This window comes from Salvelinus namaycush, chromosome 31, assembly GCF_016432855.1.
Source record: "Salvelinus namaycush isolate Seneca chromosome 31, SaNama_1.0, whole genome shotgun sequence".
In the NCBI taxonomy this organism is placed as follows: domain Eukaryota; kingdom Metazoa; phylum Chordata; class Actinopteri; order Salmoniformes; family Salmonidae; genus Salvelinus; species Salvelinus namaycush.
The window spans coordinates 32,009,707-32,030,026 of NC_052337.1; the positions used below are offsets into that span (position 1 = coordinate 32,009,707).

Here is a 20,320-nt window from a genome sequence, read left to right on the forward strand (position 1 = left end):
ATAGCAGGTAGACAGTCAGACAGACAAGACAGTAGACAGTAGCAGACAGACAGACAGACGACAGTAGCAGACAGACAAACAGTAGACAGTAGCAGACAGACAGACAGTGGACAGTAGCGGACAGACAGTAGCAGACAGACAGTAGACAGTTGCAGACAGACAGTAGCAGACAGACAGACAGTAGCAGACAGACATACAAACATACATACAGTAGACAGTAGCAGACAGACAGACAAACAGACAGACAGTAGACAGTAGTAGACAGACAGTAGTTGACAAATAGACAGTAGCAGACAAACAGACAAACAGTAGACAGTAGCAGACAGACATACAGTAGACAGTAGCAGACAGGCAGACAGACAGACGAAAGTAGCAGACAGACAGTAGACAATAGCAGACAGACAGACAGTAGCAGACAGACAGACAAACAGACAGACAGTAGACATTGCAAACAGACAGACAGTAGACAGCATCAGACAGACAGACAGACAGTAGACAGTAGCAGACAGACAGACAGAGAAACAGACAGACAGTTGACTGACAGTAGCAGACAGACTGACAGACAGACAGTAGTAGACAGACAGACTAACAGACAGACAGTAGACAGTAGTAGACAGACAGACAGACAGACAGACAGACAGACAGACAGTAGCAGACAGACAGACAGTAGCAGACAGACAGAGAGACAAACATACAGACAGTAGACAGTAGCAGACAAACAGTAGCTGACAAACAGACAGTAGCAGAGAGACAGACAAACAGACAAACAGACAGACAGACAGAGACAGACAGTAGCAGGCAGACAGACAGTAGCAGACAGACAGACAGCATACAGTAGCAGACAGAGAGACAGTAGACAGTAGCAGACAGCCAGTAGCAGACAGACAGTAGGCAGTAGCAGACAGACAGACAGTAGACAGTAGCAGACAGACAGTAGACAGCAACAGACAGACAGTAGACAGTAGCAGACAGTAGCAGACAGACAGTCAATAGACAATAGCAGGCAGACAGACAGACAGTAGACAGTAGTAGACAGACAGACAGTAGACAGTAGCAGACAGACAGACAGTAGACAGTAGCAGACAGACAGTAGCAGACAGACAGTAGACAGTAGCAAACAGACAGTAGCAGACAGACAATAGACAGCAACAGACAGACATTAGACAGTAGCAGACAGTAGACAGTAGCAGACAGACAGACAGTAGACAGTAGTAGACAGACAGACAAACAGACAGACAGTAGACAGTAGTAGACAGACAGTAGCAGACAGACAGACAAACAGACAGACAGTAGACAGTAGTAGACAGACAGTAGCTGACAAACAGACAGTAGCAGACAGACAGACAGATAGTAGCAGACAGACAGACAAACAGACAGACAGTAGACAGTAGCAGACAGACAGTAGCAGACAGACAGTAGACAGTAGCAGATAGACAGACAGTAGACATTAGCAGCCAGACAGTAGACAGTAGCAGACAGACAGACAGTAGACAGTAGCAGACAGTAGACAGTAGCAGACAGACAGACAATAGACAATAGCAGGCAGACAGACAGACAGACAAGACAGTAGACAGTAGCAGACAGACAGACAGTAGACAGTAACAGACAGACAGACAGTAGACAGTAGCGGACAGACAGTAGCAGACAGGCAGACAGACAGTAGCAGACAGACAGTAGACAGCAACAGACAGACAGTAGACAGTAGCAGACAGTATACAGTAGCAGACAGACAGACAATAGACAATAGCAGGCAGACAAGACAGTAGACAGTAGCAGACAGACAGACAGTTGACAGTAGCAGACAGACAGACAGTAGACAGTAGCAGACAGACAGACAGAGTAGAGAGTAGCAGACAGAAAGTAGATTGTAGCAGACAGACAGTAGATTGTAGCAGACAGACAGTAGACTGTAGCAGACAGACAGACAGACAGTATCAGACAAACAGCAGAGAGTAGCAGACAGACAGACAGTAGACAGTAGCAGACAGACAGTAGACAGTAGTAGACAGACAGTAGACTGTAGCAGACAGACAGACAGACAGACATACAGTATCAAACAGACAGTATCAGACAAGCAGTAGACAGTAGCAGACAGACAGACAGTAGACAGTAGCAGACAGACAGACAGTAGCAGACAGACAGACAGTAGACAGTAGTAGACAGACAGTAGACTGTAGCAGACAGACAGACAGACAGACATACAGTATCAAACAGACAGTATCAGACAAGCAGTAGACAGTAGCAGACAGACAGACAGTAGACAGTAGCAGACAGACAGACAGTAGCAGACAGACAGACAGTAGATAGTAGCAGACAGACAGACAGTAGACAGTAGCAGACAGACAGACAGTAGACAGTAGCAGACAGACAGAAATTAGGCAGTAGCAGACAGAGAGACAGACAGACAGTAGACAGTAGCAGACAGAGACAGACAGTAGACAGTAGCAGACAGAGAGACAGACAGTAGACAGTAGCAGACAGACAGACAGTAGACAATAGCAGACAGACAGACAGACAGTAGACAATAGCAGACATACAGACAGCAGACAGTAGCAGACAGACAGACATTAGGCAGTAGCAGACAGAGAGACAGACAGTAGACAGTAGCAGACAGACAGTAGACAGTAGCAGACAGACAGACAGTAGACAGTAGCAGACAGACAGACAGTAGACAGTAGCAGACAGACAGACGACAATAGCAGACAGACAGACAGACAGACAGACAGACAGACAGACAGACAGACAGTAGATAGTAGCAGACAGATAGACAGTAGACAGTAGCAGACAGACAGACAATAGACAGTATTAGCCAGACAGACAGTAGCAGACAGACAGACAGACAAGACAGTAGACAGTAGCAGACAGACAGACAGTAGACAGTAGCAGACAGACAGTAGCAGACAGACAGTAGACAGTAGCAGACAGACAGACAGTAGCAGACAGACAGACAGTAGCAGACAGACATTAGACAGTAGCAGACAGACAGACAGTAAACACGGGTAATCACTGGACACGGGTTGAGGGTTCAGGCCTAGGCTGCTGATATCAATCTCTATGATTGGTGACCTAGGTGTGGCACAAATAATCCTGCAGCGTGATAGGACAGGGCTGTCAGTCACTCACCATAGTGTGGTATGATGAGCCAGGCCATTGCCGAGGCATAGATCCCTCCTATCATCCAGAACATGCAGAGCCAGCTCAGGTGCTCTCCTCTCTTCTCCCTCGCAAGGAACTCCGCAAAGTAGGGGAACACGATGGGGACCGCCCCACCAATCCTGCATGGGGACATGGGAAATGTCAGAAATACATGTATATGGACAAATTAACTGACAAACAGGGTAATGTTCTTGAGTGCCCTGTTTGTCCTTTTTGTCAGGTCACTTTCAAAACATCACTTTTTGTGTGGTCTTTGGGCAGCTGGCGAAACAATACGGCAGCTCTGATCTGGCGTAATGAGTCTGGAGAGAGAAACAGAAAGAGAGAGGTAGAGAGAGACTTTTGACTTTTTGTCTTACTTAAATGAGACATCCTCATTACACTAAAACCACCAGAACCCCCCACCCCAAGGGAAAGCGCACTGCATGCCACCGCAACCTCCACACAATCACATTACACAGTACACAAGAACACAGTGCAATACATTACAACTGTACAACCAACCCCTCCTCTCCAGCCGTACAGACAGCTCCCCTAAGCCCCCATACCTCCAGAGAGAGAGAGAGAGAGAGAGGTCCATCTTGGTCTGATCTGGTGGATGATAAAAATCAATAGTCTACCAGAGGAACCAGCAGTCAGTAGCCTAAAAGCCTTTCTTCTGGTCCCACTGGCAACACAGTAGGACAGACATCAAACTATTAATAGATGATTATCTGTCTATTTCTGCTGCTTTTTTTGTTAGGATCTCTGCTGATGGGTTTGTTTGGGAAGGGAACAAAATAGTGACAGTTTGCTACAGCAGGAAAATAATCCTGCAGCATCAGGAAATGTGAATTATTATGTGGATTATAATTAATGGGCTTTTTCTGTAGGGGCTAATACATTTTAGGGCAAATCAAGTCTAACATTTTTAAGTAGAAATTACAAACTTTAGAAGCCTTGAAAACACTACACTTCCTGCTGTGCAAGAAAATTATCATTAACAAAACAGTGATCAAATTAGATCCTACATCTGTAGGAAGCTTGAACGATGCCTTTTCTTTATTTTTCTGTCTCATTGAGAAGCGAATGTATGCTAAGTGTAGCAATTCAATGCAAATTATATAATTTGTCTGACAGCCGGTGGAAACCACCAGCTAGCTGATGGCTATCAAAGAGATGAGGAGAGAAGAGTCTTTAAATCGACATGGAAATAAAAGTAAGACAGGCATTGTATTAGATAGAGTGTGCTGGCCATATGTAGGACTGGTAGAGTGGAACTGCAATAATGTGTAGTCTATGAGTCACACACACACAACACACACATACACGACACACATACTAATACCACAGCTGAGTGTAAATCCACTGTGTTGTTGCAGATTGATTTTGACAGCTCTGTCCAACTGAAACCTTGCTTTAGAAACAGTCCTGTGATTTATGAATCCCCTCGGGCCAAAACAGGCTGTCTCAGATTAAATTACATTTACTTGTTAATGCAAACGCACCAGAGAGCCAGGTCATGCTATGAATAACAATCATGTGCAACAATCACCAGGTAATCAATTGTGCAGAGAGTGTATTATCTAAGAGTGGGGGGCAAATATTCTGTCAGTCTCATCTGCTTATTCATCTTTTAGCAGAACGCTTTATTCTAGTTTGCCAAAGCTTGTATCAATGTTTCTACCTATTGTTTAGTCTTTTATTCATGACAAAAAAAGTTTTTCTTTCCACTGTCAAAGTCAGTGACAACTTGTGATTATACAAGCAGACTTTGAATCAGTCATTAAACAGAAAAATAAGGACATTTAGTCTGCTGTGAATGTTTAGCTAATGTTTGTGTTTCTCTCTGTTCTTTCTCTCTCCCACTCAGGGGAAGGGCTGATGCCAGGCAGCTTGAATAACCTCCTGTGCTGTTCTCTGACTGTGGAGACTAGAGGGAGAGAGAGAAACAGCAACCTTGGGGAAATCCTCTGCCTTATCATTAACAGCAGACTCCTACATTTCCTCAGTGAAAACAATGTACAGATGTCAAATTGGCTTTTTACCAAATTACCATACGACAGACCATGTGTTCACCCAGCACACCCTAATTGACAAACAAACAAACCAAAACAAAGGGAAAGTCTTCTCATGCTTTGTTGATTTCAAAACAGTCTTTGACTCAATTTGGCATATTGATGAAAAGTGGTGTTGGGGGGGGGGGGGGGGGGGGACATACGACATTATAAAATCCATGTACACAAACAACAAGTGTGTGGTAAAAATTTGCAAAATAAACACACATTACTTTCCACAGGGCCGTGGGGTGAGACAGGGATGCAGCTTAAGCCACACCCTCTTTAACATATATATCAATGAATTGGCGAGGGCACTAGAACAGTCTGCAGCACCCGGCCTCACCATACTAGAATCTGAAGTCAAATGTCTACTGTTTGCTGATGATCTGGTGCTTCGGTCACCAACTAAGGGGGGCCTACAGCAGCACCTAGATCTTCTGCACAGATTCTGTCAGACCTGGGCCCTGACAGTAAATCTCAGTAAGACAAAAATAATGGTGTTCCAAAAAAGGTCCAGTTGCCATCTAGACACCATTACCCTAGAGCACACAAAAAACATACACACCTTGGCCTAAACATCAGCACCACAGGTAACTTCCACAAAGCTGTGAACGAGCTGAGAGACAAGGCAAGAAGGCCTTCTATGCCATCAAAAGGAACATAAAATTCGACATACCAATTAGGATCTGGCTAAAAATACTTGAATCAATTTTAGAACCCATTGCCTTTTATGGATGTGAGATCTGGGGTCCTCTCACCAACCAAGAATTCACAAAATGGGACAAACACCAAATTGAGACTCTGCATGCAGAATCCTGCAAAAAATATCCTCTGTGTACAACGTAAAACACCAAATAATGCATGCAGAGCAGAATTAGGCCGATACCCACTAATTATCAAAATCAAGAAAAGAGCCGTTAAATTCTACAACCACCTAAAAGGAAGCAATTCCCAAACCTTCCATAACAAAGCCATCACCTACAGAGAGATGAACCTGGAGAAGAGTCCCCTAAGCAAGCTCGTCCTGGGGCTCTGTTCACAAACACACACAAACAGACCTCACAGAGCCCCAGGACAGCAACACAATTAGACCCAACCAAATCATGAGAAAACAAAAAGATAATTACTTGACACATTGGAAAGAGTTAACAAAAAATCTGAGCAAACTAGAATGCTACTTGGCCCTAAACAGAGAGTACACAGTGGCAGAATACCTGACCACTGTGCCTGACCCAAACTTGAGGAAAATGTTGACTATGTACTGTCATGACGTTGGCCCGGGGGTAGGTTTATGACAGTCATAAATACCTCTTTCCCCCCTTTTCCCTCTCCCTACTATAACTGATGTGACATAAGAAAACCCCTTGGTTAACATAGAGATTCTGGGAACATCAGAAGTGGGGGGAAATGAACTATATTCTGGTAATCCGACCAACTGAACATATGCGGTGGTACTTAAGGTATATTATGTCAGTTCGGTTGCCCTCTGACACATTCTCATCAATGATAGAATGACATAAACTCTACTGTGGAAAGTCTAAACGTCAGAGGTATCGGATTCACATGGAATTGTTGTTTAATTCAAATGTTTGAATATGAAATTATTTGTGAAGAGATTAAATGTAATTTTAGCTTCCAAATGAGAGATTTGGATTTTCATAAATTTGGGCTTCTGCTCAACTAGGGGCCCGCCCCTGTGAAGAGACATGGGTTATAAACTTTTCAGACACACCCCTCTCCCTCCACTATAAAAGCCATTGACAAAAATATAACTTCCTGTTCCGGGTACATTTAGGATGACGATCCGATGTCAGAATGGTTCAGATAATAACTACAGAACTAAGCCAACATCAGCATGGACTTTGGTTGTAAATGGTATGAACTTTGAACTCGTATTCACTACAGAAGTGATACCTCCTAGCCGTTGAGTTGGCAACAGCTGCTACAAACGCAGGTTAGGAAGGACAGTCAGAGTATCCCGTCTACTACACACGACGTTACTCCAACGTATCCAGTGACCACCAGAGACATTCTTCAAAGGACAGAGGACTCGGTTTGGCAAGACGGTCTTCCATCTACCACCAACCTACTGAAGCGCAGCTCAGAGTAAATATTTATTGCATTTTCCTTTTCAAATGGGCGGTAATTTAGAATGCATAAGATACTATATTTACGATAGCACAGCTTCGGCCCTGTTCCAGTCTCCCGCTTTTTCACTAAAACTCAGCCCCTTCCCTTTGTGTAACAAGCTGTCATATCTATTCCGCCCGCTAGGGACGTTTTTCTTTATGACGGCACTTTGTAATCAAGTTATGATTTAATTGTGTATGTGTGTTTCGGTGTGATTAGTTAGGTATTCAGTAAATAAATAATTAAACCCAATTTTGTATTGCTGATTCAACTTGTTAGCCAGGATTCTTGCAGATAACCAAGGATTTACCACTTTCAGATGAGACTGAATAAAATGACGATTAATGTGACTGCTATGGATGTAAAATATTACTAAATCTTTAAGAGTTTATTCGAAAGATAACAGCTCTATAAATATTATTTCGTGGTGTCCCTCTCTAGTTAATTAACATTTACATGATTAGTTCAATCAGGTAATATTAATTACGGAGAAATTATTTTATAGAATAGCATGTCATAGCAATTAATCTGGCATAGCCAAAGACACAACATAATGGTGCCCCCTGTGAGGAGTCTAAGATAGAATGACGCTTTCATTTTGATTCAGCCTGTATAAAATTGAAAAGCAGATGACATAATATACCAAGTTTATTATACACATTTTTGGAGTGATAGACAAGCATTTTTGGGTGTGTGTGCTGAAGATTTCCCCCGCCCCGCGTTGTTCTCTGACGCAGTCAGTGGATACCGTAAGCGAATACATTTCTTGTAAGAGGCTGAGAAAGCTAATTATAGAAATCTGAGAAATAGAGCGTTTGGCCAAACGCAGGGCTATTTCTGCCTGGCGCGTTTCATACGCGGGTAGGCGAGGTCATTATTAATTTCTCGAGCGAGGACAAAGAGCCAGCCGATTGAAATTCAGGAGATATAGCTCGACCAGCGATAATTATATCTCTCTCTCCCTCGCGATTCCACGCGAGGAGACCACGGTGAATTTCGTGTTTGCCGCGTGTTCCGGTTAAAACATCGTCAAAAAACGCCGAAAAGGGTTTGAACATAATAAGTTATAAGTAAAACCTTTCCCTTACCAAGGGAATCCTACGTGCTACATTTTCAGGCACAAAGGAAGGTTAGCTGGCACGAGGTGCTAAAGCTAACAAGGGAAAATAGCAATTTTTTTTCTGGTGCCACGTTGAAATTCCTCCGCCTCGCGGAACGGAAGTCCCGCACCGGGTAGTTCCGTTTTATTTCAGCGTGTGAAATCAGTGACCGCTGAAGTGTGCCCAGTATATTCGTTCATGAAGAATTATTCAGGTCACACTCAAGTCATTACTTATGATATCCAGACGAATATCAATGTCTTATCCAATTGAACTAATAAGTGTAAATCGGGCCATTTACATTCTGAAATAGATATTTTAAATAATATCCAAATTGTTGAGTTCTCTAAATAAGACATTGCAAACTTTTCCCAAACTAATCTAGATGAAGCAACTTCTCAGGTTAATTAAAGTTTAATTCACAAATTGCCTATACAGGTTTGATTTATCATTAAATTGATCAATCAGTAAAATTTGGGTTTTTCAAAACCCATTCAGTAATCCAGTACTGACAGAAGCCCCGCCCCAGCGGGAATCCCATGAAGGTTTCGGCCTTAGGGAGAAGTGCCACAGTGTTGAATGTGCCCAACATTTGGTCTACTGTTTACACTTATGATATCCAAATCAACAGAGATTTTATGGATTATCGTCTCATTCAATTTAATAAGTTAAATTGTTGAACATAATTTAATGTTCTTCCAATCAAATGAGACACTTTTAAACTTATCATATTAACCTAGATGAAGCCACATCTCATGTTAATTAAAGTTTAATACCCAGATAGCCTACACAGGTAGGATTAATCATTGGCATTGATTAATTAATTCAATTTGCTTTTGCAAATTCATTCACGTCCAACTTCCACATTACTGGTACAGTACTGGTAGTTCGTCAACATCTATAAATAGATTAAACTTGTCTTTGCAGCTTGCTATGAAGTCCAAACCCAAACTTTGAATACATTTAGGGAACATTTTTCCTCTAACTTTTTCTAATAATATGCAAGCTATCAAAGGAGGTGGTCACCACTCCTCCGCTAAGTAGTGAACCTCCACCCATAAAAGGATTGATCTCTGACCTCAGCAGCGATACCAACCCTAATTATGCCATTAGTAAATAAACAGCCGAAATTGCGAACGCTCTCCAAAATCAACCATCAAACACAGGCTTTGTGACGGTTCTCCCCACTTTTGCACTGATGTATCGCCATAAAAATGTGGCATCGGTTCAATACCACCGTGCACAGCTGAAGCACGTGCCAGTCATGGCTAACATGAGGGGACAGGTGGAGAGAACTGAGCAACTATTGACAAAAGCAGGAAATGAAAACATTCTGCTAGTCGAGGAACTGCGTTTGAAATCTGAACAATTGAAAGTAATTGCAAATACTTATGACGATGAACGAGCACAAACTCTTCAACAAAATCGTTGTCTCCAGGAACAACTCGAATTAGCCAAAACTAAATACGAGGTAGTCCACTCCAAACTAGATAAATCTGTTGAGTTATCTACAAATAGGAGCGCGCAATTTGATAACATGCAGGCAGTTTTGTTGAACGTTACTCAGAGTAACACGGTTCTACTCAAAATTCTGCAGACCAAAGATGATCAGTTGATGAACACAATGACGAAGTTGGATGACAAATCAGCAGAACTCATTGAAGTCGCTGACCAAATGAATGATAAGAGAACTCGGGTGATGAAGATGGAAATCTTGATTTCTAAGCAAGAGGAAGAAATCTCATCACTGAATCTCTCGCTCCGTACTCAAGACATCTATCTGCAAGCCATGACAGATAAGTTTGAGACTGAAAAGAGCAAGTGCGACACTCACGTGTCCAAAATCAGTACTCTAAGCGCTCAAGTGGACTCTGCAATGCAGCAGAATACCACCCTTAGGTACCATCTGGAGGAAGTCCAGAAGGGTCACGCTCTACAGCGTGACTATCCATCCAAGCAACCGGAGCCCGGTACTCAAAGGAGTGAAGACGATAGGTTTCAGACATTGCCTCCGTCAGGTGTCCCCCAGTCTTCTCTGCTTGGCCATTCGGCACTGAGTAATATGGCGCCTCTTGGCCAACAAAGCCAAAGCTTGGCTTCTCCTCTTGGCCTTTTGGCCCCACTTTCCCCACAGGATAAAGCCCACCCTCTCCGCCCGCTTGACGCGGAATACCTTGACAAACTCGTCAAGTATTTCCCCACCTTTGACCCCGTTCCAGGTCAGCCAAACGATACTGAGACGTTCCTAGCTGACATAGAGGACGCGTTGGATGGCTACCCGAACGCTACGGGTTCTGACAGGGTTTACCTGTTGAAGCGAACGTCGAATAGACACGTGCCAAGGTTCATTCGCCTACAAGAGCAGCACGTGCTAAATGACTACGCTAAACTTGCCACAGCTTTGAAATTAGAATTCAGTGGTTCTGCAACTCGCAAACACGATAGCTCACTGGCTAACACGGTCAAACAAGCTCGGAATGAACACCCACAAGCTTACTATCATAGGCTTCGTTCAGCTTACTTTGGCCTGCTCACTGAAACAGGTATGGAAGACCTGTTACCATTTAAACAAATGTTCCTGTCGAACATGTATCCCACCTTCATTACCTACTTGGGCCCTGCAGCCCACATTGGCTTGCCTATCTTACAACTCAGAGAGCTTGCAAGCACAGCTTTTGAGGCATCAAAAGCTCGCAATGCCAAGAGCCCTGACCACTCGGTTTTGAAGTTTGACTAGGAGCACTCACTCCAGTCAGAGGGTGCATTATCAGGTATTGGAGCGTTAAGAGATGACGCACAACAACAGTTTCTACCACGAAACCATGATTCCAATAACCTCCGCGGTCGAAATAACTGTAAAGTACGTCGCCATCAAAACGACTACCGCTACAATCGACCTGTTCACTACGTTCCTGCACCCAACCCACACAAAGTGTCAGAGCACAAGGGTAACAAAGGGTTGAAGGATGATCAAAACGTAGACCAATGTTCTCCAGAAGGTCCACTACGTGAAGAACTAAAGCGATAAACATTTGAGAAAAGGGTAAAAGATAAGTCACAAGGACTAGACCGGGAATTACCGGACTCCAGGTCCGCAGGAATTAACACCCATAGCAAGGACGTTAAAATTCAAATCCCTCCTGCTTTCACTCGAGACCCTATCCAGGGCCCGATTGACCAAGAAACAAGCCCACGGGCTTTGTCTATAAACTCTGATACAAAGGTTGCGAAGAAAAAGGTAAAATGCTTCGTTAAAGCCAAGCCCACTCAAAATCGTAAAAGTCAATCTGCTTCCACCTTGAACAGAATTGACACATCACGTTGTTGCGAAAGACCACTCCACTTTGTGGGGAATATGTCCACTAAACACGAATCGAAACGACCATACCTGGAAACAGTCCTGGAGGACTGCTTAACTTGTCATGCGCTAATTGATTCGGGTGCGACTATATCACTCATCTCTCAAACATTGTTTGATGATCTAAAAAGGGCTTTGAAGCCAACTAAACGTTGGTTAAAAGTGGAACAATGCGATACTACACTTCGAGGGGTCACTCAGACTACCTCGCCTCTCACATTGAGAGTCATGCTGAAACTACACTTCAAGGACGTATCGCTCGTCCACCCTGTGTATGTTACTAGCCTCGAAACTGTACCCCTGCTACTTGGAGCAGACTTGATGGATCGGTTACTCCCATTGATGGATTGGAAAACCAACCAGGCATGGTCACAGGCTACCGTGCCTTCTCCACCGACCACACTGTCTTTCCCTAACGCTAGCTGCTACGCAGTCATTCACGAGGGGTATCTGTTGAAAGCACCCCTTGGGAAAAAGACGTTTAAAAAACACTTGGTGCAGAATCCGATCCAAGGAGATATTACGATATCTCAACACATTCCATCAGCCAATCTGATTGACAATTCTTTTCATGATTTCGAGCCAGCTGTCTCTGTGAATGAGCTACTTCCCTTCTCCTTGCAGTCATGCAATACGGTAGTTGAGATGAACTTCTCTTGCCCTTCGGACACTTCCACAAGCACTGCGGCTGTCTCAGCAAGAAAAACATCGATGCGCAGAGTATACTCTGCTTCCGATGACACACCTTCCGCTTTGTGGGGGACTGTCAACCCTTACAATGACACTAATGGCGTCAGTCCAGCAACTGACCCGATGACTCCCACTGGTGAAACACTTTGCGATATCACAGACCGATATCCTCGTCTCAGTTCGCAGGTACTGAAGTGGTTGCCACACGCGGACGCGGTGGTGACTGACAGACCTCGACAGCCACTGAGGGTGTTGAAGCACAAACACCAGGAGATTTGGTTGAAAGGTTGCAGCCATTCTCATAATAACGCGGCCACTGACAACTCGTACATAGGGTCCGAACCTTTCGTTTGCGCCTTGGATACCAACACCACATGCTGGTGGGGGGGTCCCGAGACACAAAGGGGGGGAATAGTAGCCCAGACCCATGATGAGCCTTATCGAGGCCGGTGGGGGGGGTCGAGACTACGGACAACACCGTACGAGGCCGCCAGAGCATAAATCAAATCTAGTTGTAAACTCCCATTTGAGAACAGTGAGGAGCAGACAGGCCCCTAGACGGGGATTATCTTAGAACACATCTAAGATATTACTGAGGTGTACCACACTGGTCGTAAAGGAAGTCCAGTGGACTTGTCCACCTCCAAAACAAATGGCAACAATAATCATTCCTTGCCATGTGTAGTAGTCACTACAAGACAACTAGTAAAATGCTCTAATCATGTATTCCTGTAGGATAACATTTCAGAATAAATCGGTAGGACGACTGGACCCCTTGAGTACCAGTACCAATACCACAGTCAGCCCAGCAACACTCAGTAGGAGGATTAGTAACCTCACAAGTTAAATTGCTATTGATAATAGCAACATAGGAGTCACTCAGAGTGCAACGCGGGGAAGGGAATCTCCATTGCACTCTTCCAATGGTTACACACGCCACTAATAAATAGAACCCTCCGTTCAGGAGAAAAGTTATTAGAAGGCAGGAACCACGATCACACCACGTACGACTGGTCTAATACTTCTGTCATGAGGTTAGCTCCTCCGTGGATAACATAGCTATGAAGTATACTTCTTCATACCTACCTCCACTACAATAGTGGAAGACAGTGACTGGTAGTAAAACCACTACAGACTCCTTCGACACCAATTCTGACTGACCTCCAGGCATTGACCTGAAAATTACCTGACTACGTCAGACTCATTCTGAACAAGTTGTAATCTGCCAGGATACTTGGTTTCCTTCCCTTGACATGTGTGCTTGCGTACGCATAAACGCACATGTACAACGGAACATCCAATTAGGATTCATGCTAGGATAAATTAAGGGTCCGAGCAAAATACCAGCCTTAGTAAAGTTAAACATTTATTTTGAGGCCTTTAACTCTACAGCTACAGCACTCACCAGTTTTCTTCTCAGAAGTCCATAGGTCATCCCTGTAGACTGCCCAAAACTAGTGCCTTACAGCTGTAGACGTATCATATAGTTATCAACTTAGGATAGTACCCTAACCAACACCCCGCAAATTAGAAGAGCCCTAGATATGACATTAGACAATGCCATGATAGGGTCACTTTGCCAAGACCATGGACGTAGATAGAATACAGTCCAATTAGATGGTTAAGGTGGCATAACTATATTTTGTTTTGTTTATGCTTTCATTCATTTTGTTTCATTTTCTTCGGCATGTAGAAAGTGATAGAGCCATAAACAACTTCCCCATACAACCATCAGTTAGTGCCACAACGCCGCTCATTTGGGAGGAAATGTAATGATATATTTCATGAGTGTGTGTGCGTTGTTAACATCTGCCTAAGTTACTGCCCAGATCTTCCAGTCTGGACGACCAGACTACGGGTCCGGAACGGCGATCCCAATCCGGACCTCCGCTGCCCAGCCATGGAGCAGACTTCTTCATTTGCAGACACCCGACCCGGGTCGACCACACCAGAGGGGGGACTGCAACAGCGATCACCAACTGGACATCTGCTGTCCAGCCATGGAGCAGACTTCTTCATTTGCAGACACCCTACCCGGGTCGACCACCAGATGGGGACCACAACGATGGTCCACAACCAGGACAACCCACAGTCATTTTTATGTTGGTTTGCAACATGCAGGTTAATCGCAAGATTGAACCCAACATGGGGGGACTGTCATGACGTTGGCCCGGGGGTAGGTTTATGACAGTCCTAAATACCTCTTTCCCCCCTTTTCCCTCTCCCTACTATAACTGATGTGACGTAAGAAAACCCCTTGGTTAACATAGAGATTCTGGGAACATCAGAAGTGGGGGGAAATGAACTATATTCTGGTAATCCGACCAACTGAACATATGCGGTGGTACTTAAGGTATATTATGTCAGTTCGGTTGCCCTCTGACACATTCTCATCAATGATAGAATGACATAAACTCTACTGTGGAAAGTCTAAACGTCAGAGGTATCGGATTCACATGGAATTGTTGTTTAATTCAAATGTTTGAATATGAAATTATTTGTGAAGAGATTAAATGTAATTTTAGCTTCCAAATGAGAGATTTGGATTTTCATAAATTTGGGCTTCTGCTCAACTAGGGGCCCGCCCCTGTGAAGAGACATGGGTTATAAACTTTTCAGACACACCCCTCTCCCTCCACTATAAAAGCCATTGACAAAAATATAACTTCCTGTTCCGGGTACATTTAGGATGACGATCCAATGTCAGAATGGTTCAGATAATAACTACAGAACTAAGCCAACATCAGCATGGACTTTGGTTGTAAATGGTATGAACTTTGAACTCGTATTCACTACAGAAGTGATACCTCCTAGCCGTTGAGTTGGCAACAGCTGCTACAAACGCAGGTTAGGAAGGACAGTCAAAGTATCCCGTCTACTACACACGACGTTATTCCAACGTATCCAGTGACCACCAGAGACATTCTTCAAAGGACAGAGGACTCGGTTTGGCAAGACGGTCTTCCATCTACCACCAACCTACTGAAGCGCAGCTCAGAGTAAATATTTATTGCATTTTCCTTTTCAAATGGGCGGTAATTTAGAATGCATAAGATACTATATTTACGATAGCACAGCTTCGGCCCTGTTCCAGTCTCCCGCTCTTTCACTAAAACTCAGCCCCTTCCCTTTGTGTAACAAGCTGTCATATTTACATTTACATTTTAGTCATTTAGCAGACGCTCTTATCCAGAGCGACTTACATTTTATTACATTTACATACTGAGACAAGGATATCCCTACCGGCCAAACCCTCCCTAACCCGGACGACGCTATGCCAATTGTGCGTCGCCCCACGGACCTCCCGGTTGCGGCCAGCTGCGACAGAGCCTGGGCGTGAACCCAGAGACTCTGGTGGCGCAGCTAGCACTGCGATGCAGTGCCCTAGACCACTGCGCCACCCGGGAGGTCGGACCCATATCTATTCCTCCCGCTAGGGACGTTTTTCTTTATGACGGCACTTTGTAATCAAGTTATGATTTAATTGTGTATGTGTGTTTCGGTGTGATTAGTTAGGTATTCAGTAAATAAATAATTAAACCCAATTTTGTATTGCTGATTCAACTTGTTAGCCAGGATTCTTGCAGATAACCAAGGATTTACCACTTTGATGAGACTGAATAAAATGACGATTAATGTGACTGCTATGGATGTAAAATATTACTAAATCTTTAAGAGTTTATTCGAAAGATAACAGCTCTATAAATATTCTTTCGTGGTGTCCCTCTCTAGTTAATTAACATTTACATGATTAGTTCAATCAGGTAATAGTAATTACGGAGAAATTATTTTATAGAATAGCATGTCATAGCAATTAATCTGGCATAGCCAAAGACACAACAGTACAGACTCAGTGATCATAGCCTTGCTATTGAGAAAGGCCGCCGTAGGCAGACCTGGCTCTCAAGAGAAAACAGGCTATATGCACACTGCCAACAAAATGAGGTGGAAACTGAGCTGCACTTCCTAACCTCCTGCCAAATGTATGACCATAGAGACACATATTCCCCTCAGATTACACAGATCCGCAAAGAATTCGAAAACAAACCCAATTTGAATAAACTCCCATATCTACTGGGTGAAATATCACAGTATGCAAGATTTGTGACCTGTTGCCACACGGGGCAACCACTGAAGTACAAACACCATTGTAAATACAACCCATATGTATGTTTATTTATTTTCCCTTTTGAACTAGAACTATTTGCATGTCATTCCAACACCGTATATAGACATAATATGACATTTGAACTGTCTTTATTCTTTTGGAACTTCTATGAATGTAATGTTTACTCTAAATGTTTATAGTTTATTATCTAGTTCACTTGCTTTGGCAATGTTAACATATGTTTCCCATGCCAATAAAGCCCTTAAATTGAATTGATATTAATTGAATTGAGAGACAGCTGTGGAGGAGTGGAGACGGGAGAGAGAGAGAGAGAGCGAGCCTTGGAGGAGTGGAGAATAGCTAGAGAGAGAGAGAGAGAGAAAGAGAGAGAAAGAGAGAGAGCCATGAGAGTAGAGCTCTGTCTGGTAGAGTACTGCATGGTCAAAGAAACCCCTACCTCTCAACCAATGAGAACACAATGTCGTCATGGAAGATTTTTAGTGGAAGAGAACTTAATGGAACTGTCACGGATCCCTCCAGAACTTTCATCACGCACACCTGGCCCCTATTCCCACTGATTAGTATCTGTATATATGATATGTGCCCTTTGGTTTCCATTGGGGGGTCGATTATTGTTACTATGTCCGTTGGTGGGTGTACCTGTGCTGTGTGTTTTGGGTTTTCGTGCCCTTGTGGATTGCGTAGATGATTACGGGTCTTGTCCTGTGAGTTAATCATTGTGCACGTGTGTTATTTATTCAAGGTACTCCTCTGTCAGAGTCGTGTGTATAGGTGGCAGGGAAGTCAGGCGCAGGAGAGTCAAACGGAGTGTAAATGGAGTCTTTTAATATATGTCCACTTAACTTCTTATGGCTGCAGCCCGACGTCGGTACACTTATGACAACAGCCAGCTCAAAGTGCAGGGCGCGGAATTCAAAATATATATTTTTTAAATATTTAACTTTCACACATTAACAAGTCCAATACAGCATATGAAAGGTACACATCTTGTGAATCCAGCCAACATGTCCGATTTTTAAAATGTTTTACAGGGAAGACACAATATGTAAATCTATTAGCTAACCACATTAGCAAAAGACACCACTTTTTTTACTCCAACAGTTTTTTACTCCATCAGTAGCTATCACAAATTCGACCAAATAAAGATATAAATAGCCACTAACCAAGAAACAACTTCATCAGATGACAGTCTGATAACATATTTATTGTATAGCATATGTTTTGTTAGAAAAATGTGCATATTTCAGGTATAAATCATAGTTTACATTGCAGCTACAGTCAGAAATTGCACCGAAAGCAGACAGAAAAATTACAGACACCAACGCCAAATAACTAAATACTCATCATAAAACATTTCTGAAAAATACATAGTGTACAGCAATTGAAAGACAGGCATCTTGTGATTCCAGACAATATTTCCGATTTATCAAGTGTTTTACAGCGAAAACACAATATAGCGTTATATTAGCTTAGCACAATAGCAAACATAACAACAGCATTGATTCAAGGCAAAAATAGCGATAACGTAGAAACCACCAAAATATATTAATTTTTTCACTAACCTTCTCAGAATTCTTCAGATGACAGTCCTGTAACATCATATTACACAATGCATATAGAGTTTGTTCAAAAATGTGCATATTTAGCGGCACAAATCGTGCTTATACAATGAAAATAGTGTCCAAATACTCAAGCAATCTGTCCAGCGCCATCTTGGAAAGGCACCTATTCTTATCGAAAACTATTCATAAACTTGACAAAAAAAATACAGGTTGGACAGCAATTGAAAGACAAATTAGTTCTTAATGCAATCGCTGAATTACATTTTTAAAATTAACGTTACTGCGCAATACAGGGTGCGATAAAGCAAGGCTACACTGCAAGTAATGGCGTCTTATGCATTTGACTTTTTTCAACAGAATAATGAATTATCAGCATAAATAGTTCTTACTTTTTGATGAACTCCCATCAGAATCTTGGGAAAGGTGTCCTTTGTCCAAAAGAATCGTTGCTAGGTTGGAGAACGTCGTCTTCAACGTTGCAATTAGCAGTAAACAATAGCCATGTGGGCCAGAGATACCCAACTTCCTACAACGTCACGAAAATAAATACCCGAAAATCGCAATATACTGACATAAACTGATATAATTCGGTTTAAAATAACAACATTACGATGTCTTTAACACCTATATCGAATAAAAACAGAGCCGGATATATCTAGGAGCTAAAACAGGAGCTTCTAACATGACATGCCAAGACCCTCCCTGCGTCAGATCGAAGAGTGGAAAGATGGGACACTTCGATTCCAAGCAATTTATAACCTTTGGGAACTACGTAGAAACTCCATTTCAAGTCTCCCTATTCGCTGACACCCAGGGGAAGGCGTATGCAGTGCATCTCAACCAATAGAGGACAGGCAAATTAATACACAGGTCTCAGAACAGCCAGCAAAATTCTGCATTCTGACATACACACAGCCGCGCGTCGACACCGGCCTCGGGGACGACCCGGAGGGCGAGGTGCAGGGCGATCCGGATGGAGACGGTGGAATTCTTTTAACATGGAAGGATCTAACACGTCCTCCACCGGAACCCAGCATCTCTCCTCCGGCCCGTACCCCTCCCAGTCCACGAGGTACTGAAGGCCCCTCGCCCGACGTCTCGAATCCAAAATGGATCGAACAGAGTACGCCGGGACCCCCTCGATGTCTAGAGGAGGCGGAGGAACATCACGCACTTCAGCCTCCTGGAGCGGGCCAGCCACCACCGGCCTGAGGAGAGACACATGGAACGAGGGGTTAATACTGTAATTAGTGGGCAGTTGTAACCTATAACATACCTCGTTCACTCTCCTCAGGACTTTAAACGGCCCCACAAACCGCGGACCCAGCTTCCGGCAGAGCAGGCGGAGGGGCAGGTTTCGGGTCGAGAGCCAGACCCTGTCCCCTGGTGCGAACACCGGGGCCTCACTGCGGCGACGGTCTGCGCCAATTTTCTGGCGCCTTATGGCGCGCTGAAGGTGGACGTGGGCTGCCTCCCAGGTTTCCTCAGCGCGCCGAAACCAATTGTCCACCACAGGAGCCTCGGTCTGACTCTGATGCCAAGGAGCCAGAACCGGCTGATACTCCCTTTCAATGTGTATTAGGGTAAGGTTAGTGGAAGAGTGACGTAGCGAGTTCTGGGCCATCTCTGCCCAGGGCACGAACTTCGCCCACTCCTCCGGCCGGTCCTGGCAATAAGACCGCAGAAACCTACCCACATCCTGGTTAACTCTCTCCACCTGCCCATTACTCTCGGGGTGAAAACCTGAGGTAAGACTAACCGAGACCCCCAGACGTTCCATGAACGCCTTCCAGACCCTTGATGTGAACTGGGGACCCCGATCAGACACTATATCCTCAGGCACCCCATAGTGCCGGAAAACGTGTGTAAACAGGGCCTCTGCAGTTTGTAAGGCCGTAGGGAGACCGGGCAAAGGGAGGAGACGACAGGACTTCGAAAACCGATCCACAACGACCAGGATCGTGGTGTAACCCTGTGAAGGTGGAAGATCAGTCAAAAAATCCACCGACAGGTGCGACCACGGCCGTTGTGGAACAGGTAAAGGTTGTAGCTTACCTCTGGGCAGGTGTCTAGGAGCCTTGCACTGGGCGCACACCGAGCAGGAGGAAACATAAATCCTCACGTCCTTAGCTAAAGTGGGCCACCAGTACCTCCCA

General features: G+C 44.0%; 1 protein-coding gene across 2 annotated transcripts in view; it reads right to left on the minus strand.

Annotated features, from left to right (window-relative positions):
* LOC120026267 (synaptic vesicle glycoprotein 2C-like) overlaps positions 1-20,320 on the minus strand; it is a 48,802-nt gene that overhangs the window by 18,729 nt on the left and 9,753 nt on the right. For both annotated transcript variants that reach the window (XM_038971093.1, XM_038971094.1), the window contains exon 3: positions 3,124-3,275. In XM_038971093.1, the coding sequence (XP_038827021.1) occupies positions 3,124-3,275 (152 nt within the window). The remainder of the gene's footprint in view (positions 1-3,123; positions 3,276-20,320) is intronic.